Source organism: Silurus meridionalis, chromosome 5, assembly GCF_014805685.1.
Source record: "Silurus meridionalis isolate SWU-2019-XX chromosome 5, ASM1480568v1, whole genome shotgun sequence".
Classification (NCBI taxonomy): domain Eukaryota; kingdom Metazoa; phylum Chordata; class Actinopteri; order Siluriformes; family Siluridae; genus Silurus; species Silurus meridionalis.
The window spans coordinates 20,738,546-20,764,921 of NC_060888.1; the positions used below are offsets into that span (position 1 = coordinate 20,738,546).

Sequence of the window (26,376 nt, forward strand, 5' to 3'; positions counted from 1 at the left end):
GAACGGATTTGGAGAGGGGAGGAGGAGGGGAGCTGTCATTAGCTTCCAAACTGCCCTTTCCCGTGCAGGAAATTGCCTTGCCACCACACGCGGCCCTTTTGCTTTATCTCTGTTCAGTCTACGCACAAGCCTGGTTCAGGAAGGGAGCCATGAAACGGTGGTGTCTCAATAGTTGGACCTGCAAGCACAATTAATCAATTGCTCCTGGACACCTGGTGAGAGCGGGAGGAGGGAAATAAAGAGGGAAGAGTTTAGATTTAATCTGTCCTTATTTAAGAATCTAAAGGCCTCATCAAGGACCAGAGAGGCATGTGTCTGAACTGTGGGATCTGTTCCTGTTGCTCATCTGAATTGAACATTCATGCTCATAGCATGAGGCAGCAGGGCGTTCTTTTTTTTTGTTGTTTTTTTGAGGGGAAATTCCAAAAGTCTTGTAGAATTATTTTTTCCCTAATGATCCAACACTTAAACACAAACCACATGCATGGGATTTTCTATCGGATCATATTTTTTTCGCCCTGTTTTTTCTCAAAGGTTTGTTTGAATTAGTTCAACCTGATTGTGGCTTGCACTGTAGTTGAAATGCAAACATTTTCATTCCAGCATGGATTCAGTTCGACTTCAGTAAATGATATGAGCCTGGGGCTCATGAAGAACATTGTGGAGGTTTTTGGTCATTGATGTGTATCACTCTGTGTGTGATAAGTTTGCTCATTTTATAGTTCTCTTGCATGTTCCAAAGTTTTTTTTCTTTATTTCTGAAAGAAAATTGGCTATATATATAGATATATATTTCCTATAGCTTACTAAATAGTAAAACAAATTTTTTTTGTGTATTTGGGTTAATGCTTGGATTCATATTAGCTTTGTTTGCAGATAAGCAAAGCAAACTAACTATACTAGATATGTGCACTCACCAGTGACAACAATCATCTCTGTTATGTCTTTCTGAGGTTTATTGCTTCTTAATGGAATGTTGATATAAATTCCCACAACATGATAAGATGAAAAAATTGGTTTAATTTATTTTTTTTGTTTTAAATTTTTTGCTCATCAATCAGAAAATAGAAAATAATATTTTGTGATCGAGGAACCCAAAAAAAAAGACACCTCTTGTCATGCTGTTGACTGTCACACAGCTTTGTCCCATGCATTTAAGTCAAGCCAAGAAGCTTTAATAGTAATTTCAACAATATACAGCCGACACAGTACACAGTGTGTGTTTCTCCTGAACTCTGGTGCTGGAGAAACAAATATAAAATGGAACGCTTGCCAGTTGCTCACTAGTGTGAACATAGGGTTAAAGTAAGGCTTTTACAGCTCTTTTTAGAGGGCACCAATTCTTGAAATGCTGTCTCATATCTCAGATTCAACTTCGAAGGTGAAGAGTATGGTAATTACCCTGGTAGGTGATGAGGTATTGTAAGAAAGAAGTAGGCTGGTTCTGGGATCATGAGGAACTATATCTGTCATCTTCAACTGAAACAAAAGGAACAGGTAGCCAATGTAAGTCATGGTTCAGATGCACAGATACAAAAGTTGAGCTAGGGACAAGCCTCAGATTTTCTCAGACTGTTTCTCTGTGACGGCCTCCTGTGCTCTCTCTCTCTCTCTCTCTCTCTCTCTCTCTCTCTCTCTCTCTCTCTATTTCTTTTTTCCTTTCTCTGTCTTCCACAAGCCCCTATTTAACCTGCCATCCTTCACACAACAGCCCTCTCTTATTTCACTTGCCTTCAAGAGGGCAGTACCCAGGGTCCTCTCCAAGCTTCTCTAATGAGGGCCTGAAGAAACACTGAGAGCACTTGAGACCTCAGCGGCTGCCTTTCTGGGACTGTGGGAAAGCTTTCTTGACATTGCTGAGAATGAGTGGGGGGCAAAGGAACCGAGAAAGAAAAGGTGTCCCATCGAGAAAATCCCAGTCTTGTCAGAAGCCTCCAGGATCGAGAGGCTAATAGCTACTCAATCCTATTGACCGGCATGTCAATAGCGCTTTAAATCAAATCATAAAGTTGCATTGTTAAGCTTTGGCGCATGTTATTAGTCAGGAGCCACTATTGATTTGATTTCCATGTAAGCTCAAATGCACATTCTCAGGAGAAATCCTGGACTCATTGATTGTTCCCGGTCAAAATTGGGTTTACACTACAAAAAAAAATACTAAAGATTCATGATACAATGGTGGAAGGAAACACAGAAATTACTCTGTCAGTCATATAAATTACACAGAATAGAGATTTATATATATATTTTTTTAAAAGTCATGTGATCTGTGTGTCGACGCAAAGTCACCACGACGCAAAGTTTGCTCACAACCTTGGTATCCCTTAAAGCCGCTGTGCCTGCTAACAGATATGTAATACCTGCTTAGACTCGAGAGGTTATCACTCTCATTATGCCTTAAATGTGCGGTCAAGAGGTAATCTTCTCTAACTCTGGCCACAAGCCCAAAAATCTATACAGATTATTTCTATGATGGCTTATTATGGCTGGAATACCGCCAGTTAAAATATAAATGCATTGGACACCACTACTTCTGTTAGGTACACTTTGAGGGGTTGAGAGTGTTTTGTCCCACATTGCTTTCTTGCTACATACATCACACTTTAACTGTATCCCAGCCAAAAGCCATAAGGTGTATATATATATATATATATATATATATATATATATATATATATATATATATATATATATATACTGTATATATATATATATATATATATATATATATATATATATATATATATATATATATTTTTTTTTTTTTTTTTTTTTTTTTGTACTTTTTGTACTTTCTTCTCACCTTAAGCTAGGGATCACATGTGCTGGTACTTCCTATGCTATAGTTTGGTATGTTGGTTGGCAGGTTTAAGGAGGGCGTTTCTCTCTCTCTGGGTCTTGACCAGGCCAACCTTTTCTTTTATCCCTCTCTTCACTGAGCACTGGCTTCAAGATTTAGAGGCCTTGAAAAGAAGATTGCATTCCTCTTTTTGGGAGGAGAGAGAATTTGGTCAGCTTCTCATAGAAGGGTGATTCCTCCTTCCTCCATTTTTTATTATTTTTTTATTTTTTTGTGGAATAACAATAATTTTCCATGCCATTTAGATTCTTTTTTCTGTCTTTTTCTCTGTCTTAATAAAGTGTTCCCCTGCTAAGCCATGCCAAAATAAATGTCAAGATTGGCATTAAAACTCCACAGGAATGTTTTGTTTTGGAGGGATTTGCGTTCTCAATTTTTATTTTCTTCTTTTTCTTATTTAAAGCCCTGCTGTTATTGGGGATGGGGGTGGGGATTTTCCACTGTCGGAGTTACGAGTCGAATGTCAGAAACACAGAAACATATTATCCTGTGGTCATATCCATCTACTGCTCTCATTTTAAAGGAGAGGTTTAGGTTGAATTAGCTACTTGTGAGTGAAAAAGTGCAAGCTTAGTGGCTCCACTAGCACGCATCGCTGGCGTCACCTCAGCGCAGCTCTGTGCCACAGTGCTCCCCTTAACAGGCCTGGATTGTAAAAACCCTGGCATCATTTCCCCCCAATGACCCTTAGATTACAAAAGATCAGTCCAACCCCCAAACCCTGACTTGAGATCCTGCAGCATTCAGCATTTTCAGCAGGGACATTATAGGAACAGCTGAGAAGACCCAGAACCCCGGCGTGTCTTTCTGCGCAGGGTGGGTTTGGGCCTGGTGACTGTGGGATGGCTCAAGTACAAAATTAAGGCCACTAACTAACGCTAATAACGAGGGCTGCTGCTCTGGCAGGAAGCACAGAAGCCTGCCGGCCATGTTTACAGCTACACACGCCACTGATGATCTCATTTTAAAGCCGATTACACGCTGCCGTGGACACACACCTATCATACATTACGTGCACCTCGACAGTGCCGGAAACAACTAGCACACACAGTGTTCACATCACACACCACTGGAGCGAAGGATTACTCCAAATTAGTTAGGATTTTTTTTCTATCATGTCTTCATATTTTAGCCACATCGAATTATCCTTATATAGACATAACACAAATCTGTCTTGATATCTCTTTTTTTTTTCAACTAAAACTCATGTGCACATTATCCAGGCTCCACTGGATCAATACAAATGTCTGAACTTTGATCTCTCTTTTGCTTTCTAGCACTCTCAACAACAACAACATCACCCTTATTCCGCTGTCCAGCTTCAACCACATGCCCAAGCTGCGGACTCTGTGAGTATTATAGTATATTCACATTCGCTTTTGTTTGTTTGCTGCTAGGATTGTATGATATTCCGATGTCCTTTACCCTCATTTTATAAAAAAATTTGATTTAATGGAAGCTTCCAGAAGTGAAATAACAAGCAAAAAAACAAGCATTTCTAATAGAAAATTTTAATTCAAATTAAGATTAGTAAGAAAGGGTGTTATCATAGTATTAATTGATCAGTTGGGAATAGCTTTCTGGCAGTGCTGATCAGGAACACTCAGCTGGTTGGTGCATTTTCAGGTGAATCTGTGCAGTGTTGGCTAATATTAGAAAGGTCAAAACAACCATCTAAATAATTTCAGGTTCATATAGGGCTTATTTCACATTTTTATGAAGGAAAAAGATGGTAAAATGTAATGACGATGATCATGATGATGATGATGATGATGATGATAATAATAATAATAATAATAAAATAAATAAAATAATAATAATAATAATAATAATAATAATAAAGATTATTAAACCATTTTATTTAAATCTATTTTTCAGACACTTTTAAACTCAGTGGTTAAGGGTCTTCCTTAAGGGCCCCTTCGAGACTCTTAAACAACCCTAGTCTTTGAACTCCCAACATTTTCGATGACTAGACCTCAACAAAGCATTAACCACTGAGCGTCTGGGCCTTATTCACTCAGAGATTATCATGTACGATTTCTGCCACTAGTGTCTTCCTAAAACACGTCACAGATATAATACAGATCTTTGTGGTATACCTAATAAAACCCACACAAACACATATTTAAACAAGCTTAAATTAAAACCCCCGAGACTTCTATCTGAGCTCTGAGGTTTGGCTCACAGTGGGGAACCCCTTAGCTCGGCTCTGGGACCTCTGGTAATTCTCAGACGTCTGTTTATGCAGGCGTCGTTGTGTTCACTGTGTTGGGGAGATGGCTCCAGTACAAACCCATGTCACTACACCACTTTTGTGCTGTCGGATTGTACCCACAATCGATTCGAATAATTTTGTGCCAACCAAACCACCCCTGGATGGATCCCATCTGTGTCCACGTCTGTGTATTAGAATAGGGTCGGGTGACTTTTTGTATTATTTGATTGCGGTGGAGTATAAAGGTTCAGGAGCGACATAAATAAGAGAGGATGTCAGTGGTGAACGCTATTTGTGCTCAATGGTTTTGAGGAGTACAGTGCCCTCGAACCCCAAAGACCAAGGCGCTGTATGAGCCTGTAGGCGACTGGAACCTTGCCGCAGCACTTTGAAACTCTCTGAGCATTTATGCAGGGGTCTATGTCTCCGAAGCCACCACACGGTCCTGCCTCAAACAGCCTCCTCTGCATTCATTGAGTCAGTCTGGCCACACTCCCATCCGTCAAGACAGTCTGACAGGCTCGCCCCCTCGTGTGGGGGATCGAATTTGCTGACGCTCTGCTCCCTCGGCTGTATTAAATTATCAGCAGTGAGGCCGTCTCTGCTACCCAGTACGCTCATATTGAATTTTCATCCTTTAATATCCCTACAATCTCAGTATTGAATTTGTTTGCTCGTAAAAAAACAACTTATTAAATCAAATGTTTAGAGAAGCCTGTAATCCCATTAGGTAGGATTGGGGGGATGGCACCAAGGTTCTGATGAAATAGTTTGGCTTACCTCAACTCTACCTCGCTGTCCCTACTACCACCCATTTTGTCCTCCCCTCCCCTGTTTCCTACTGTCTCTCTTAGTGCATCAACCATTCAATTAGATCAAATGATATCGCCCCATGGTGCTAGCCATTCAATAACTCAGCCAAATAAAAAGAGCGAGAAGACTCCTGTGGCTAGAGGAGTAGTCATTTTCTGGGGGCGGTCGGTCAATAGGCTAGGTGCACCAAGCTGATCTTTTGTGCTCACTCACAGGATATGCCCCATACACACCTTGGCCAGCTGGGATTTATGATCTGCGTGCCCTCCATCTCTGTAATCCCTCTCATCCATAATTAATCTGCAACATCAAGAAGCTGTAAACTAGATTTCTAATGGAAACGGCTCTTGTCCCTATGGTTATCCTCACTGGGCAAATTTGTGACCCTGCCAAAGAAGGATTTTACCTTATTATTCAATTTGCAGGCTTTTGTCAAGGGTACAGCAGTGCTCTTTTGATTTGCTGACACCGCTCATTCTGTAGCTCTGGTCCCCCTCTGTGACTTGTAATGGGCCATAGAGGTATATATTAAGAAAGCTGGTTGCATTGGGACACCGCCATATTGGTGGAGACCTTGACGAAATGACACCGTTGGCAAAAGGGAACAGTTTCATCTATGATCTTGTGTCATGGCAACGAGTCACAAAGGAATCATTGGAATACACAAGCGCTGCAAATATATCTACGATATGTAGAATAGAAAAGGAGATTGCCAGCACTCGCCAGTCCGTTAGCCCAGCGGAGCGCTGTGAATTATTTGCTTTGATTTTGTGACTTCTCCTCAAATTGGGTTTGATGGTGCTATGTCATATTTTCTTTGGCTGAATCCATTTCTTTGTGAATAGAATGATCTGAAGGGATTCCAGCGCAAATTAAAATGCAACCGTCAGTATCTCCGTTCAGCATTACTGAACTCTATTCCAGTCATTACATACTGCTCAGTGATCGCTCATTTATCAGGCAGACGGCCCAGCAAAATAAGAACCTCCACTGAGGCATTACACAATGATGTTTGTCCCTATTTTATTTCATTTATACTTATTTATAGTCTCTCGCGCCCTCTCGTCTCTTCTTTCTTTATCCATTTCTCTTTGTTTTGCTTCACAAAGTCTCAACAGTTCTTAACCTTCAAATGCACAAATGGATCATGTAAGTCAATCTGAATAAAATCAAAGAGAAAATAACAAAGATGAAAAAGAAAACAAGTAAATCTTTGGTCTTTCTGTCTCTATCTGCTCTCTTTGTCTATGTATCGCTAGCCGTCTGCACTCCAACAACCTGCACTGTGACTGCCACCTGTCATGGCTCTCCGATTGGCTGCGGCAAAGACGAGGTCTGGCCCCCTTCACTCAGTGCATGTCCCCCACCCACATGAGAGGCCTCAATGTCCCTGATGTGCAGAAACGGGAATTCATTTGTACAGGTGCAAGACACACACACACATACACACATCATTTGTCACAAATGAAAGCTGTTGTTTAGCCAATGATCTTTCCAGTCTCTGAAAATACTGCTTATCTTGCACCATCACGAAATCTACATTAAATGATGCATAATGTGCCATCATTAGCCTTTATAATGTAAGCAAATATTTCTTTATTTTCCTACAATGTTCTATGCTTTCTGTTAGACCACACCGTTTAATTGGAGAAAATATTCCCATCCAGGCCTTGTTAATTAAGACCCTCTGCCTCCCCTTCTCATTAATCATCTAAGGAATACACTCCAGCCCCAAAGCAGGAATAATTAAGCAGTAACAAAAGACAATAAAGCAACAGTAATACCATACAACTTTATTGTGTATTCGATTTTGTTATTTACAAATTTCCGTTATCTCCACATTCAGCCTTTCTTGTGATTTTCTCAACCTTCTTTCTTTCTCTTTTTGGTTTCCAGGCCCTACTCAGTCAGAGCCGAGATCTTGCGCTCCCCAAGCGTCTGTCTGTCCTGCCAGCTGCACCTGCAACAACAACATCGTGGACTGTAGGAGAAAAGGCCTTACAGAAATCCCAGCCAATTTGCCTGAGGGCATTGTAGAAATGTGAGTCTTCCCTCCTATCAAATCAGACACACACCTTTCGCTGCTCAGGCTCTGTTTTTTTCTCTCTTCCTCTCTCTCGCTGGCTTTATTTGTCTCCTTCATTTCTTATCTCACTCACACTTCCTTATTCTGCTCTCATTCTTTCTCACTTTTTTTTCTCGTTCTCTATCTCCAGTGAAGTAAACACATAAAGTCACTGTGATAATAGCCGGGTTCAGTTCTCATCTCCTCCTGTCGTGTAGCAAAGGCCATTAGCGCTGCACTTCACAACCTCATTAGCAGGAGCGTCGGAACTCTGAAGGAGCTGTGGCTTCCTCCGGCTCAAGCTACTCAGGGTCCTTCACATTTTCCTCCGGAGTTTAGGACAATTATGCACGCAGCCAAAGAGCTGGAGTCAGGCAAATGAGATCGCTCCTGGACCCTGTTCTAATCAGCAACCCTGCAGTGGAATTAACTCAATCACTCACACACACACACACACACACACACACACACACACACACACACACACAAATATATAGCCTATAGCTTGGAAACCTCTCCACTATATTTTTACCATATATGAGTGTATGTTTTAGAGACATTATAGTTCCTCAGTGAATTGTCACTAATATGGTTAAGCACCTTGAAAGCACATCAAGCCTTCCGGTCCACAACAACTTAATGGTGTTGCTTCATGCACGTACATGAAGCTCTATAGCCTTCAGAATATTTAATCTTTTGAATGCTCTTAGACATAAAAATAACTTTTAAGATTAATATTTTTTCCTATAATCAATTAGAAAAGTATAAGTACTTCATAAATGAAGTCCATTTATTCAAGGCCCCCCAGAATGTTTTGGAATTATGCATTAGCTGACTAAAATTAAAATATGACCTTAAATATATTCAAATGCAGATTTATTTTTTCTGTTGTTGAATATGTAAACGTTTAGATAAACTCAACATGTATTTGAATCGTATTTTTTGGCCCTTATGGTTGCAAACACATTAATCAGTAGCGAGAGCAGTGTATAAACGTGTAAAAATGTATGTGTGTGTGTGTGTGTGTGTGTGTGTGTGTGTGTGTGTGTTGTTTGTATTCCCACTGGTTTTGCAGTGTCTCAGTCTGTGTATTTGATATACATATTGATCGCAAGGCTCTTGTTTGCACCAAAGGACGGATATGTAATTGCCCTGATATGTCCCGTTCCTCGTCCGGCACTTTCTGCCAATAGTGTATGACCTTTGTGTAGCAAAGAGTTGCACGAGGCCAGATACATTACTCAAGCGCTGCCCCTGGCCAGAAACAAATAGCGCTAATTGAATGATGTAGAGGCCGAACATTGTTGGGCCTCGGGCTCGTTTTGACCGAGCCGTGTTTGCTGTGGCAGCTGCCAGGACTGAATCATGGTGCGTGCCAGAGGAGATTGAAAACTCAAACCCATTTCCTCTCAATCTGCACCAGTCTCTCGATCTGCATCAAATGGCTGGATGGCTCGCTCAGTAATTCACCTGTAGGAGCTGTAACTGCCAGCCTGAGCTCATCTCTACAAATAAGAGCCAGGAGAGTATGTTTGTGGGTTTATTTTTGTGAAAGCCATAAGTATGCATGCAGGCATCTGTATGATGGAAGGATGGATTAGATTGTTGTGAGAAAAGATGCCTTATGCAGCCTAATGACTCTGCCTTTATCTTATTATAGTCTTGCAGAGCTCCATATCCACAACACACATATGTCTGACATTAGATTAGACTAAGAAGATCCTGATACACACACTGTACTCTGCTGTGGAAACAATGCCATGCCATACATTTCAATTTCATTGTGTTAGACTGTAAAGTAATAGTCATACATAACCTGTTTTTCTTTTTGCAGTCGTCTGGAACAAAACCTGATTAAGAGCATTCCACCTGGGGCTTTCTCTCCATATAAGAAGCTGAAAAGAATGTGAGTATTAGCCTCCTTTGCAGAGAGACAGATCCCCAAGAGGGGCATTTACAGCAACCTATGCATAGAAGGGCTGTAAACACACTGTTTATGTGTCATGCCTTTTGCCAGCCACATCAGCACTATTTACCCATTGCACGGTTGCGCGATTTCCAATAACCTTGAGTAGGTCATGACTTTGTTGTGATTGTGATTAAATTTTTTTGCCTTCTATGTAATGCTATGTAATGCAAACTTACCATTGCTGCAACTGACAATAGGACTGCAAAATGTCATTGATATGTTTCATATGTTTTATTATATCTATATAAATATGAAAGGTAGTCCATGACTTAAAGAATGGTGATCAGTACATATAGTGTAAGTATGGTATATTGTAATTTGTTATTAATTTAACAAATTAAAGTACATCATTTATCAAAAGAGAGCAATTTAAAGTACTGTATTGTATAAACTATACAGTATATATGTATGTGGAAGCGGGCGTGTGAACAAGCACAATTTGTCGTATCATTAATGTCATCATAAGATCGAAAAATCACAAGTCAAACCATTGGTACTCGTGGATTGTATGTATGTATGTATGTATTTATGTATGTATGTATGTATGTATGTATGTATGCATAGATAGATAGATAGATAGATAGATAGATAGATAGATAGATAGATAGATAGATAGATAGATAGATAGATAGATAGATAGATAGATAGCAAAAGAGAGACTCACATTGATAAAAAAACTGCATAGGAAATTACCTCAATGATTTATTCCTTACATTAATAGATAGATAGTTAGTGGCCTTGTGTCCAGTCATATTTGAGAATTAAGGAGTGTCGTGATATAAACTGAATTTCAACATACATACAATCAATTAGCACGAAATTTCTTCTTTAATATTGCATTTTCATGAGTTTGCACTAATTGTGGAATTTCATATATAGTTTATATCATTATTCATGTATATAATGCATATCATCGCTAACTAAAGCAAGCTTTAGCAGCATAACGAATGAATGTTTGAGTTTGTTTGAGTGACAATTAAATTTCATTCTGTTTCTTTAAGTGCAATGTTTTCTGGATTTTTCTTTAGCCGCAGGCATGTGTTTTAACATCCTGGTTGCCTGTCTGCTTTTCAGAGATCTGAGCAAGAATCAGATTTCAGACATCGCTGATGATGCCTTCAGCGGCCTTCGCTCCCTCACCTCACTGTAAGTATTTTGGCATAAATTCACACACGCACACACGAACACACACACACACTTATCTGCATAAACTAATGCTCTGACATGCTCACAGGCATGTTTCGGGGTTTTTTTTGCATTTTGTGCATATTTCACATCAGTTGGTGGGTCTGTGTAAACGCTGACACTGATGAGACAGCTGTCGAAATAAGAGAAATAAATCGGCGTGTAGAGCAACAGTAGCCTGAGTGTGTGTGTGTGTGTGTGTGTGTGTGTGTGTGTGTGTGTGTGTGTGTGTGTGGGTGGGTGGGTGGGTGTGTGTGTGCGTGTAAAAACAAGAGACAGCTTCCATTTGCATCACCTGAACAAGATGGAAAAAAGACACACGCCTCATTCTGTGCATATTAATTTTGCAAGATTCCTTTCAGTGAGCTCAGCCCTGGCAGCTGGAGCCTTGTCATGCCTCAGTCTTTCAGCACTCACTTATTTCCTGTCCTGCAATTAAAGATCGACTCACTTCCATAGGCTATATTTACATTAAAGGATTTCTGTAACCCTGAACTCATTAGATTGTAGGGGTTAGAATGAACTGTTTATAGTATATACCCTGCAACGTGTGCAAAACGGTGAAAAGTAAATTATGCTTCCAGAAATTAATGGATTTATTAAGAAATAGTATCTGCAAGTAGGTAAAGAGGGCAAATGGCACAGACTTAAATTTTCTTTTGATTTTTCATATAAAAAAGATCATATAAAACTGTCATAATGCAGTTTAATAGGGATACAGTTGTTGAAAAGATCCACAATGGTTGGATCCTGAGATGATGGAGGCAAAGGGAAGTCTTTATAATTACAGCAGCAATTCCTGGGTACAAATCTACAGCAGCAAAAAGGTTATACACTAAAGCAAGGGTGAATATAAAACAGGGATACATATATAAATTTATATGCAGACAGACGGAAGACAGACAGACAAACAGACAGATAGATTTAACTATCCAAATGAAATAGACCAATTTACATACCCAGCCTGGTATCTCATGCATGTGTATATAATAAAATCCTGCTAGTAGTAATGTACGCTATCCATGACACATCTTCCAGCAATTAGACCTGTAACTAAATAAAATGACAGCTTTTTTCTAAAACGATTCAGTACAGTCTGGGCTCATCTATTAGAATTGCTGAATCACTGTATGTAGAAACAGACATTAGTGCTGATAACCTTATATTAATTACTAATATGAGAAATTTTCTGTGCTATTTTTCACATCTCTTAATCACCAGTAAAGTATTTCTGCAGCTGTTCCTGGGTTTTTACAGAATCTAATGCCAATCTGCTGTTGCCGTCATTTTCGAAGTAATTTCTTCTAGAGATTGATGTAAAAAGATATGACTATAATTTTTTTTCCGTGGTAAAAAGTATGGCCATAGATTATGGTAATTATGATCTAAAAAAAACAGTATACAATTAAAATAAAGACCTACATCAATTGCATCGATATCTCATTCACAATAACCATGTTTCATTCTATTCCAGTTTAAATAGGGTTTTTTTTGTTATTGGATTATTAGGCTGCAAATAAAAAAACAGAGATAGAAAGAAAACCCAACGTGCAATATGTGGGATACAGTCACTATTAGGAATGTAGTGTGGAGAGAGTGGAGAAAGGAGTATGTCATGTAGGATGTGAATTAGACAGCCAGTGATCATGCTGTGGTGATTTTACAGAGCTTTCTTTGTTTTGTTTTTGTGCATGTACAGGGTTCTGTATGGAAACAAAATTGCTGAGATCCCCAAAGGCTTGTTTGATGGCCTTGTCTCTCTGCAACTGCTGTAAGTACTGTTTCTATCCCATCTGCAACCAGTAGCAACAGGATAGGATAGTGTGTGTGTGTGTGTGTGTGTGTGTGTGTGTATGCGTGTACTGATCCAATGCGGACTCTGCAAGGAGAGCTATTTCATTTCCCCCAGCTCCGCTCATAAAAAGAGTCCAAGTAAAAAGAACAAAAAGAGCATGTTAAAGCCGAAAAACCTTTTTTTTAAACTCTCAGATGGAGCGACTTGTTAGAGGCAGACGTGTGAATATTTCTTCGGGTGTTTCTCCTCCTCCTCAAGAGTGTACCTAACATCATTAGCATTTAAATTGGGCCTGATTACAAAGCATATCTCTTACACCTCGTCCTATTGATGTAGACACAGAAACATTGCTCAAACATGATGCCTGCGTTTAGAGGTCTCATTTGAGGAAATCTGTGTGTTTTAATGACCTTGTTTGAGCTGCCTCACACAATTTGTGGTAAAGGGGAGGGGTTTCCAGGGGGTGTGGGGTGTTTTTGGTTTTTTTTGCGCGTGCACTTATGGACCGAGATACGAGCATGGATACATCAGCAAGTTATCATCGGCTGAGTACACGTCGATTCCAGCAGTGCTACTCCACACTTTCTATTCTTCGCCTTGTTAGCCGCCCTAATGAGTCAAATTACCCTTGTTTTTGCTTTTTACATTTTTTCGCCCCTTAATGCACCGAAATGCTCCTCAGAGACTCATGCACACTCCACATTTTTGCCTATACATCAACAGCTTTTGTCACCAAAAATCTTTCTGTACATAGTGGCAAAAAAGTTCCTGACAATATCTTTCTATTCTAGCTTTTACTAAAGATTAAGCAGAAAATAATCTAAGAGCACTTTCAGGTTTGCTCTATTATAGTGCAATGTTGCCAAATTTGAAGAAAATGTATTGACATTGTTTCGAAAAGCAATGAAACAGGTCAATGAAAACACATCTAAAGGGACAGCCTAATCTTATATTAAGAATGATTAAAATCTTTTTTAACAAAGTGTTTTATTTAAGATTGTTGCAGCTACAAATGCTTGATTGTGCTACAAGTTTTTTTTAATTGAGATTTTTTATTTTGGAAAACCATTCATATTGGCAATTTTGCAACAATGTAATTCTTCATTCAAACTACTGCCACTAGAGACATATGTAATAGCATTCTAGAATTAGAAAGTACATCCCAAACAACATTCAATACACTTTTGTATTTAGTTCCCTGACTTTAAGAACCATTAGGCTCTCTAAACTATATGGACAAACATTTGTGGACACTTATATCCCATTCCACATTTAGTCCCAATCTGCTGTTATACTAACCTCCACCCTTCTTAAGATGTTCCACTAGATTTTGACGTGTGCTTGTGGAGTTTTGTGATTGTTTCAGCCACAAGTACATTGGTAAGGAGACCTGGGGTGCCCTAAACATTGCAGTTTATCCCAAATGTTTCAAAAGGATTGATGTCAGAGCTCTGTAGCAGCTCACTCAAAATTTTCAGCTCTGACCCATGTAAACTATATGTTCCTGGAGCTCGCTTTGTGCACAGGGGCATTGTCAGGCTGGAACAGGTTTGGGGGTCCTAATTCAAATGAAGAGAAACTTTAATTCTGTTTCATCCAAAAACATCTTTTGTCATCAATTATTTGTCTCCAACTTTGTAATAAAAGTTTGCAGAAGAACCACATATGACTGGAAAAGTCGGGTGTACCAATAATTTTGTCCATATAGTTTATATAAAAAGAGAATACTGAAAATAAGGAAAACTAAATTTCAGCATTCTAACTTTAACACCCAGAAGTGACTCTCCAGACTTGACTTCCTTTCATGTTCTGTCACAACTGTTGGTAGCGTGCGACAGTATGCCTCCACTATTGTGTAAATCATTACAATTTTGTTCTGTAATTGTTTTTTTTCAGTGACCTTTGTTTGCTTTTAGCTGTACATACTTCATGCTCAATGAACGTAAATTAAAGAGAGCTAATGCTGATAGCATGCTGTGATCGCATCCCATGGTGTGTCTTGACCCAAATCGCAGTAATTATTCCATGGTTTATTTTTTAACTATTTAAACAAGCAACACTTCCTTTTTATCTATTTATTGGCAGTTAATGTTGTGGAAAATAAGTTCATTCCTGTTATTGCTTATATTATACAGCACTTATACACATTTTATGCATTCCCACACCAACTTCTCTAAAATGTTTGTCAGGATAGTGAGAAACCGGAAAGCACCAAGTTCCCCTGTCTGCAAAGAGTTTACAGACATGTACAGTACAAAGCACTGAATACTGGTGATATAGATAAATGCCTCCAAACTAAAAGATGCACCTTATCAATTATTTACCTTTTTTGTAAAATGATTTATTGTTTGTTTTTGAGAAACAGCATTTACAGTTCCGTTAGATTATATGGAGCTTCTGTTATACAAGAAATTTTAGAAATTATAGCATGTTTGAACAAATGCATTAATACAGCAGGAACTTCTGATTCGCAATACAGCTTTTGATATTTTCAGTTTATTTCTGATACTTAACTACATTTTAACTGCGATGGAGGAAAAAACACAAGGAAAAGGGGTTGTCTGCATTCACAGTCACTGCAATGGAGACTGTAAATTATATAAAAACTCTTTTAAACAGTTGACTTATATGTCTCAGATGTAGATTGCTGACAGCAGCCATTTTATCATATTTTTAAAGAGGTTTTTGATTGTAGGTGCTCAGTATTTATGTCCAAAGTGCTATTGGAGCACAGAGCAAAACAACAGTGTGTTTTGGCCTCTCAAATGTGCTGTTTGGGAAACACTACTCTAATGAGTTTGGTTAGAACTAAGTGCCCATAGAAAAGGAACACCTTGCACCATTCCCCAAAAAATGGCGGCTTGCTGCGAATCGGGTTTCCTTGTTTTTGTCTTTTTTTTAATTCCCCACACCTAATTAGCTCCCCCAGTGAGCAGGCTAACGAAGCATGCATTTACTGTGAGACAAAGCCTCATTAGAACAGCTTTCAGTAATTAAACGCAGGCCCCGTGCTGTCGATTGTCAATCGGTCTAAGTAAAAAAGACGTTGAATAGTGTAAAAAAGCAGGTGGAAAAGCAGGGCATCTAGACATAAATGTAAAAAGAAAATTGCAAATGTGCTTCTGGTTTAACAAAAAAAATTAATTGTAAATAATGTAAGGGTCTGAGTGTATTAAGCTGGATTTTCAAAGTTATCTAAGTGACCATGAAATGTGACATGTATTAAGTACATGAATGTGTTTTAGTAAATTGTATTCCTGATACACTATAAAAATCTGGCTAAAGCAAAATGTAGCCTGTGATTTTTTTTTTCTATTCTAGGTTTACAGAAATAGCGTTGCATGCTGTTTGTAATACTTTACTCCTTTGAACGGTTTGGCATGCCAGGGCAGTGGCATCATGAATTTACAGCATCTCTGACTTTGCTGGTCGGCTCAGCGAGGCATGCTTTGTGCTTAGCCATGAGAAAAAAAAATAAATACATTTAAAAAATTTGTGTCCTTTTAGTTGTGAAAGATTTTGGTAGAATTGCCAGGAAAATGCACCTTAGAGGTGCTAAGCTGGTCGCTTTATTCTCACTTTATTCAAGCTCCCTGTCTAATGTCTAGATCTGGACCTCACTAGCACCTCAGAGCCGCTTTTTACTTTAAATCCCACAATGCAACACATCCATAGTAAACAGCGTGGCTGTGAAGAGAATTTACTTCAAACCTTAACAAGGCTCAAAGCTGCGGTTTAATCTAAAAGGGTGAATAGTAAATTTGATCAATGATAGACGCGTATTATGTTAAGGTTTTGTGTGTGCTCGAACTCGCCGCCGCTCCGACTAAAGGATGAAACGTCTTTTTTGGTCAATACAGGCTGCTTAACGCCAACAAGATCAACTGCCTGAGGGTGAACACGTTCAAAGACCTGCAGAGTCTCAATCTGCTCTCTCTCTATGACAACAAGCTGCAGACCATCAGCAAAGGCCTGTTTACCCCACTGCGCTCCATCAAGACCCTGTAGGTCTCACACACACACACACACACACACACACACACACACACACACACACACATATGCACGCAATCACATTTAGGAAGCACACTCTAGTCTTTAAGCAACCACTTCAGATCAGATTTCCTTCACATTTTTCACACACACTCTAATCACTTAATCAACATTGGTTTTTTAGCACTAAAGTTAGTCGATAGTGGAGTGAAAACAATTTAAGCTTTTAAAAGTCTAAACATTATTACAAAACATTTTTTAGGATTTTTTTTTTCTTCCATTGTGACACATTTATCTCCTTTTCACAACCCTTTACCTTTTCAGACATCTCGCTCAGAATCCCTTCATGTGTGACTGCCACCTGAAGTGGCTGGCTGACTACCTGTTTGACAACCCCATCGAGACGAGTGGGGCACGCTGCAGCCACCCGCGCCGCCTCGCCAACAAGCGCATCAGTCAGATCAAGGGCAAGAAGTTCCGTTGCACAGGTAGACTTAACACACTCACACTCTCTTTCTCTCTCTCTCTCTCTCTCTCTCACACACACACACACACACACACACACACACACACACATGGCCTCATAGGGTCCACTGATTCACACTTGTTGAGTTCAAGGACAAAATCAGAGGTTTGGCAGATTACTGTGGACATGCCAGCCAACAGTACCACTTAAAATCTTTCCAGGCAGGAATGGAACATGTTTAGACATGCTGGTTAAATATATCTGATATATAAATACATATAAGAGATCTAAAAACCAGACACAGAGTGCAATACTGGCAACAAAATTAGATGTTCTCCTTAGAAGGAGACTTGAATTTGTATAGTTTTAAGCAAGCATTACTTAATATTGATTTTTACAATCGAATCTAATAAAAGTTAGCTTTGTTAGCTGGCTTGCTTAAGATTAGTAGCCAGCCAAGTTTTGTTTCCGAAGCTTCTGTTTGCGATAATTCGGATTTTGACTAAAACACTGCTGTTGATAGCAAAGCAAGCGATCAAGCTAGATATGATCAGGTGATTTTATGATGCAATCAACAGTGGAAAGCATGCTGGGTAACATTAGCTGGGTACCAAATTTGATAGTAAGTTCACTAAATGTGAAATCGTTGTGAATTAACTATTCTGTAACATTTTCTTCTAGCGGAATTAGGATGCTTTCATAAGCTAGCCTAGCTACTATCTACAGTATATATCAGCAGTGATGGAAAGCTAACCTAAAATGGGTGATGCATGGACAGTAGGTTTTGTAATATTTGCGACATTTATTCAATTTCTTTAAAAATCCCAGCGAAGGGACTCACAGGTAGCACTGTCTTGGTGACTACTAGGATTTTGCATGTGTTATTGTATGTGTGTGTGTGTGTGTGTGTGTGTGTGTGTGTGTGTGTGTGTGTGTGTGTGTGAGAGAGAGAGAGAATGTGTATCTTTTCCCTGGAGAGGGAGCTGTGTGGCATCCTCAGGCCTGGAGCAGTTCTACATACACACTGCCAGGCTTCAGAATGCTCATGGGACATCACCAGGATACGCGGTGAAACCGAAAACCATCAGAATGCATTTTTGAAGGTTCATCAAGATCTGTGGGACGTTGCAGCCATGAAAATGGCTATGAAAGGGAAGCGCTTCTGTCGACTGTAGCGAGCGTAGTGTGTGTGTGTGCTCAATGCTGTGCGCAACCGCCGCTTGCTTTGATATTAACCCCAGGATTTCCCCTAATTACAGCTCTGCCTGTGTCCCTATAGCAGCACAGTAACAAGCACGGTGGGAGAGCCAACACACACTCAGCGCCAAGGGTTTGTGCACGAACCGTGTGAGTGTGTGTGAGGGTGTGTGGGTGTGCACAGCAGCAGAGGGCTTCGCTGCACTCCTTTTTGTCCTGTGTGTGCCAGTCATGTCTCTGTCTGTTTGTCTGTCTATCTGTCTGTGCTATTGTGTTATGGGCAGAGCTATGGTCCCACTGTAACAGCAGCAGGGAAAGTGATGAATGCTTTTCTCAGCGGCTTCCTGCTCTCTTCCTGGCTGCTCCTCCACCTCTCTCCTCCTCTTCCTCTCCTCCTCTTCCTCTCCACTCCTGGCCCCGGGCCCCCAGGCCCCTGGTGCAGCTGTCTCTTGTGCTTGATCTAACCATGTGCCGCCGCCTACACTCGCCTCACATGGTTCCGTCAAGCACCAGGGACCGCTGGACACACTCGCACGCAGCATGGCATTCTGGGATAGGGCACTTCTAGCCCACCACAAGGAAGAAGAACAAGGCAGCGCTTGTCGACTCGAATTCAGCAGCTACTGTCAAGGACCTTCGGCCATAGCAAGCATGTCCTGAAAAGGGCTTAAGCATTAAACATGTGTGTTCTGATTTAATTAGTGGAAAGGGGTCAACAAGATTAGAGTTTAATTATAGTTTACCAGCCAATTGTAAACACAATCATGTGACATCATTTCTAGCCTTTTGTCTGCCATTACTCTACATGTTTGCTGTTTCCACCTTCCAGAGTTATTATTATTATTATTATAACTATCTATTTGCCCACTGTAAATATGTTTCACATATAATCATGTGTTGTGACATAATTAATGCAGGTTTAACTTTTACAATTACTTCTGTTAAACAATAGTGTTTATTGAAATTCAAAATTTCTTTCATTTTATTTCACTTGATATCATACGTTCGCTTGAATTGCAATATATAATGGATTAAAATCTACCAAGCTTTTACTCTTAAGTTAAATGTTAAAGGTAGGTTTGCCAAAATAGCTACAAATTAATGTTCAACTCGAAAAATAATGTTCAACTCGAAAAATATATTTAATACACAATTTAATAGTTTAGAAGCATTAATTTTATGTCAAATAGCTAGATAATTTGCAGGAAAGCTAGCTAAGATTTAGGTAATATAATTCACTGTGTAACCTAAAATATTAGCCCAGTTTGCTAGCAAGGTAGCTAATGTTGTATAAACCTTTACCCTAACATTAGTCCTGGTGCTAGCAAGCTAGGTCATCTGAAATATTTTGTTGTGTAAGTCCAGTTAAAAACATTATCTTACTTTAGCAAGCTTAATAACATACTTTATATATATATATATATATATATATATATATATATATATATATATATATATATATATATATAATTATTATTATTATAATTTTTTTTTTTTATATATAAAACTGTATTGTGGTGATGTCATATGATAAGGTTTGCAAATGGTAAATTTTGCACAACCTTGTTGTACAAAAAGTCCCTTGCACAAGACAGGAAAAGACAGTGAAAGACAGTAAGAAGGAGGAGAGGAGGAATAATCTAAACAGTACTTGTGGAAAGACATGGGTCATGTGACCAAGATGTAGCACAATGAAAAAAAAATCAAAAATCAAAAATGCCAGCTTCTCCTGCGCTCCAGAAACCTCCACAGTTTTTGTTCTGTCAAACATCTCAGGAGCGGACCTCCAACAAGTGACCTCGCGCTGTTCGGCCCACTTTATCAGCACACACAGCCGTTCCCCACAAGAAGATGAATGTTTGTATAGAACTAAGGCATGTATGGGGAGTTCATGTTTGTGCATGAGCGTAGGGATGTCTGAGTGTGATGGAGTAAAAGAAGATCTGCAATAAGATACTGTGATGCACGGTTGTGGTATGTGTTTCCTCAGATATGAGTGTTTATTCGTGCAAACATGTATTTGGGTAAATTAATGGCTGTTTTCTGATTCTCTCTCTCTCTCTCTCTCTCTCTCTCTCTCTCTCTCTCTCTCTCTCTCTCTCTCTCTATCAATCTATCTATCTTCTTTTTCTCTATCCTGTGTGTGTCAGGTTCAGAGGACTACCGGAGTCGTCTAACAGGCGAGTGTTTCCAGGACCTGGTTTGCCCTGAACGCTGTCGCTGTGAGGGAACCGTGGTGGATTGTTCCAACCTTAAACTCACCAGCATCCCTCCCCACCTTCCTGAACACACCACTGATCTGTAAGCAGTCACACAACACACACAAATAATTTAGCTTTTTGCTTTTGCTTTTATGCTCCACCTAAAAAACTAAAGTGTTTTACAATACTACAAATGACAAACATTCTTTACACAAAATGTGTTTATTATGTGGTTAATGTGGTTATCAGTCCAATTAAAGAACTGATTGACAGGTATTACATTGATTTTGCTTTGTCATCCATTGAGATATATAAATGTTCTGGCTTTGGCCATTTCATAACTGCAGTAATCTGTAATATTACAGAAGCATAAAGGGTATACATTTTGTCCACAATTTTATAAAGTGAGTGGCTCCACATGCACATACACACAATTAATCTCTTTCCCAAACTCACATTGCTGACTGAACACGGTGTAGAGTCCATCTAGGTAGTGGCTGTTCCTGCACTTCACTGCACCTCTCTCTGTCCTGCTTGTCCATTCCCTATCTTCTTGCATTCTCTATCTCATATCTCATGCCGGTCGATGGTGAACGACTGCCACAGGCTTTTCCTGGACTGTTAGGTTTATGCAGTACTCGAGCTGTTCCCTCGATGCCTCTCGCCCTTCTGCTCATGTGTAGAGGACACGGCTGTTTTTTTCCCCTCTCCAGTACCATCAACTTCACTCATCAATCACACCCTAGGCCTCCTACACCTGCTCTATCTGTCTCCTACTCTGTCTCTGTTTCTTCATAGTGCAAGTGAAATTTAGCTTACAGGAACGTTAGCTGTATTTTATTATTTTTTTTCAATGTCCTTCTTGGTATCCACATCTTTCCGCTTATGTGAGATCAGATTGTGACTCACATATTCCGTCCTCTTCTCATTCATTCCGTCAATTACTTTCACTCTTGGAGGTGTTTTGACAAAGTTTCTTTTGGTTTCTGTCACTGTGAACGGTTGTTTTGTAACTCTGAGCTCGGCTCTGCCATGTCATCTCACTGTGAGGTTTGCTTTCTGAATCACAGCAATATAATTTTGTTCGAAATAATACTCATAACCTTTTTATTAACCTAGTTTCTATCTATACCTATTTGCATATTTTGTGTTACAAATAAGGTAGACTAAATAACAGTTTTTTTTTATTTGTTTAAATATTTATTCATATTTAAATATATATTTATTTATATTTCTGGAATATTACTTTATATGCAAAGGACTGAGAATCAGACACAGCATTTCTGCAATATCAGAATTACTTTCTGTTGAATAAGTCAATTTAGAATATAATATGAATCATTTAAATGTATAGGAACTACTCTGTAACGAAACATACATACATACATACATACATACATACATGCATACATACATAAATACATACATACATACATATATGTATGTTTGATTATATCTCCTACATTTAATATACTTTATCTCCATGTTGCTCCATGTTATGACTCACCGGTGACTCATTAACCTCTCTCTCTCCACCTCCCCACCACTCACTCTGTCTCTTTTTTGTCTTCTCCAGGCGCCTAAACGACAATGAAATCTCATCTCTGGACACCATGGGGGCCTTTAAGAAGCTCCCAAACCTTAGGAAGATGTACGTTGCTGTTCATTTTCATCCATTTTCACTTTCAAGCAGGAAGGAGGGCTTGTTGGCTGCCATTTGGGACATCCGACTGTGCATTTAATGTCAATAACTTTATGCGTGATGAGCCATGTAGGCGGCGTGGATAGAAAAGGCAGCAGAATATTGGGCCGAAATGGGCGAAAGCGCAGTGGGATTTATTGTCTGGCAATATTCGCCACCCACTCTGGAGATGGGAAAAGCGGTGGTCTTTTGGAAAGAAGGCCGGTGATTTATCAGGCATGAAATTGCTTACGTTATGGTGCTGTCGAACTCATTACGAATAGGAGGCGTCCTTAAAGTTCCCCTCCTCTCGTTTTACCGAAGCACAGATTGCAATCAGCCAGTGAATCACTAGAACACGGCTGAGATAGCATGTTGCCAGATGTCATAAATGTGCGCTTAAGAACCCATTAAATTCGATTCTAACTGGTGATTATGAATAAAGAACGTATTAAACGTTTTCGAACGTTTAAAAAATAATATACTTAACATGTAGTCGTATAATCCCAAAGCAGTCTGTGTTTTACAAGTCCAAATGGAAATGTGGGAGATTTTGAAGCCAGAGCAGATAAAACTGGTTGACAGGTTTATGTTGATTTTTTCCAACGAAGAAGCTTGATGCATGACGATCTCTGTTTGTTGTTTCATTCCAGAAACCTGAGTAACAATAAGCTGCGGGAGATTCGGGAGGGTGTGTTTGATGGCGCTGGAGGCGTCCTTGAGCTCCTACTCACTGGAAACAAGCTACCGGCCGTCCAAGGGCGCATGTTCAGAGGACTGAGTGGCCTTAAAACCCTGTGAGTCAAGTCCTATTATCCCTTCCCGACCACGGGCAGGGGCTTTAGTTTCAGTGTAAACACACAAGGAGCCACAAAATCACATTAAAGTTCACTATTGTGTCAAATTCCCAAGCTATGGAAACAGATTATTTTGAAAAATTGTTGCTAAAATATAGAATCTAGCCGATTTTTCTCCCTAGAATAGTTCAAGGATCAGCAAACCAAATTTCACTCATCAGATCTGAGGAGGATTTTAACTACGCAGAGAAGATCCTGGACTCCCTGTCACAAGCAGAATGCTGCGACATCAAAGATGCTACAGTAAAGCAGCGTGTGGAGCCTGGGAGTTCAGAATGGCCTTGCTATGCTCTGCTGTTCACCTAATTAGCCAAATTGGAGAGAGAGCAGTGCTTAAAAGCAAATGAATGGAATCATGGTTCAGCAGTATTGAATTTCGTGGCTTTTAAATCCCAGGAACATGATGCCTAAATTGAGTTTGCCTGTCTCAGGTCCCTGTTTGTCAGGATCTAATGCGGAATTTGCTGCTTTCACATTTGCGTCCCAACAGCCTCTGGTTTGCATTTATCCCATTTGTGCAGCTGGGCTTCTTTTAGAGGCCCTGATTATTTCAGCCTGTGTCTTTTTCAATGCACATACACACACACACACATATACATGTTTTATAAATTTCCTTATATGTCTACCAAATCTTTTAAGGTTTTCACTTGCATTTCATTTGCTGGATACTTCAGCAATGGTCCTCAGATTCTGTAATAAAAATCTCTATGTCCTTGTGACAGAACATTAATGTCTTTGTAATGTAATAATCAAAGTGAGCTTTCATTGAGAAATTACTTAAGTAGTCTGCTCAGAGTGTGAATATGGCAACTGCAGCACTTTTTACTGCCAACACAGCAGAGGTGAAAATCTCATGAGCAATGTAAAGCCAGTACGCAACATGTTCAAGATGAGCTATTACATCATAAAATATAAGTGCCAGTCATGTTCCTGTATGCAGATGAAGGTCGGGGATAATGCCCTTGCCAGGGAAAGAGCGCATCAAAAGTTTAACGAATTTTATGATTTTTTTTAACAAGCATTAGGTGACTTTAACCATTGTCTAACCCTCATGTGTGTGTGTTTGCGTGTATGTGTATTCCTGTAGGATGCTGAGGAGCAATCAGATCACCTGTGTGGACAACACCACTTTTACAGGCCTCAGCTCAGTACGTCTTCTGTCTCTCTACGACAATCGCATCTCCACTATCGTCCCAGGAGCCTTCTTCACCCTGCACTCCCTGTCAACCATGTGAGTTCTCATTGGTACACAAAAACACAAAAATGTAGTGATACAAAGCCAGAAGTCATATGAACCTATAACAATTTGAATTTAGTTGGAATCATAAGATCGTATAAGGTAATTTATTACCCAATTACTGGTTAAGATATGTAATAGAACATGCTCTTCAGATTTTACTGCTGTTATGATTCATTGACACATGTATCAGTCAATCTGTGTTCATTCGATCTGGAAATCAAAAATTGCGGTTGGTGTCGTGTAGCTCAGAGTTAAGACCTGGACTGTTCTTAGACAGGAAGTTAAAAAAACACAAAAAAACGCAACCCCAATCACACTGCTATTATAATCGCATTGCATATGGTGCAATCAGAGAACGCATGCTTTTCTTTTCACATTATTGTTTGCAGATGCCTTTCTGAATTCTGAGGTTGTTTTCTTGGTCACTCACCACTTTCAATCCAACATCTGATGTCAGTCTTTGGGTTTGGCTTCCTTCAGGCATGACGAACAACACGAACGACAAATTTTTTTTTTTTTTCTACTAGAAAACGCATTCAAACGTTGTGTTTCGATGGCGTCCGAAATATTTCAGGCCTACAGTTTATGTGTATAAAATTATAAGATCAAAGTATTAATAAACTATAACATGCCTGCATTATTAATTACTATGATTACACTGACTGAAATGTGACTGATATACTTTTTGTTGGTTGTTGGTTAGAAGCGTCAAGATATTTTGGTATTTCCAGGTGAAAATAGCTTTTTAACATTTAAAGGAATGATGAAAAGGAGCTTGGGGAAGATACAGTGCATAGGGAAAACACTTACCTTGTGCTAGAATCGAATGGAAAAGATTAGAATAATCTAGAATATTTCTATGCGTATTCAGTTATGTTGGGTCATATTTATCTCTTGCTCAGAAAAAGAGGAGCGGGTTTCTACAGTTCCTCCAAACAAAAAGATTTCTTGGTTACTGATCAGAAGGTTGGTGTTTCAAGCCAGAGTATCGCCAAGCTGCCACTCTTGTGCAAGGCCCTTAACCTTCTGTGCTCCAGGGGCATAGTACCATGGCTGACCCCAGCTTCCTAACATTGCTGGTATATGCAAAAGAAGAATTTCACTCTGCAGTAATGTGGATTTACCTTTATTCAGAAGGCGTTTAGCCAACGAAATATCACTGCCCCCCCCCAGAACATTTTTAAAATGTTTGGTTTTGGTTATATTATGGTTTAGAGAGCATTGGCATGAATTTTATATGGCCTTGCAGTAACCCGCTATGGTTCCGAAAATCTTTCCCTATTGTTCTGGTAACCATTTCGTAGTGCTTGCATTAACCCATTATAGTATGTTGCTTTTATATTCCTCAAGCAAAACAACGTTTGTTAACCAAAAGAACTGTGAACTGGTTACCAAAAATTAGCAGAAAAAAAGCGACAACTAAAGCTGCTCTTCTTGTGTTTGATATGTCTTTTATTCATGCTTTTTATGAAGATAATGAGCCCATTCGATGCTTTGTTGTTCACAGAGCACCATGTGAATAATTAAAGGCAAGCACATGGCAGGCCTGCTCGGGTATTAACGTGCGCTGCTGCCTGCAAGCCCTCACGCGTATGTTGGCAGTGCATTGGAAGGTCAGCTCACTTAATTAATCCGTGCTGTAGGGTGGTGCAGAACAACAGCTCTCGGATGCACCATTTGCTGCTTGCGATTAAAGTGGCTCCACAGCAGCACTAGTGAGTCGGCTGCAGCTGAAGATGGGGACGCTAAAACACCGCATCAGTCAGACAGGCCTCTCGCTTATAGCTGCGCTGACTCATGGCCAGTGATGCCTTCAGCTGGAGGCTAAACTTTTAT

At 39.6% G+C, this 26,376-nt stretch overlaps 1 protein-coding gene across 1 annotated transcript in view; it reads left to right on the top strand.

The window, feature by feature from the left end:
* Nucleotides 1-26,376, top strand: part of slit3 (slit homolog 3 (Drosophila)) — a 160,424-nt gene that overhangs the window by 96,474 nt on the left and 37,574 nt on the right. Inside the window, exons 7-18 of the mRNA XM_046849526.1 lie at nucleotides 4,138-4,209; nucleotides 7,151-7,314; nucleotides 7,788-7,932; nucleotides 9,791-9,862; nucleotides 11,000-11,071; nucleotides 12,810-12,881; nucleotides 16,766-16,909; nucleotides 17,223-17,386; nucleotides 20,712-20,862; nucleotides 22,339-22,413; nucleotides 23,097-23,240; nucleotides 24,388-24,531. Coding sequence (XP_046705482.1) covers nucleotides 4,138-4,209; nucleotides 7,151-7,314; nucleotides 7,788-7,932; nucleotides 9,791-9,862; nucleotides 11,000-11,071; nucleotides 12,810-12,881; nucleotides 16,766-16,909; nucleotides 17,223-17,386; nucleotides 20,712-20,862; nucleotides 22,339-22,413; nucleotides 23,097-23,240; nucleotides 24,388-24,531 — 1,419 coding nt within the window. The remainder of the gene's footprint in view (nucleotides 1-4,137; nucleotides 4,210-7,150; nucleotides 7,315-7,787; nucleotides 7,933-9,790; nucleotides 9,863-10,999; nucleotides 11,072-12,809; nucleotides 12,882-16,765; nucleotides 16,910-17,222; nucleotides 17,387-20,711; nucleotides 20,863-22,338; nucleotides 22,414-23,096; nucleotides 23,241-24,387; nucleotides 24,532-26,376) is intronic.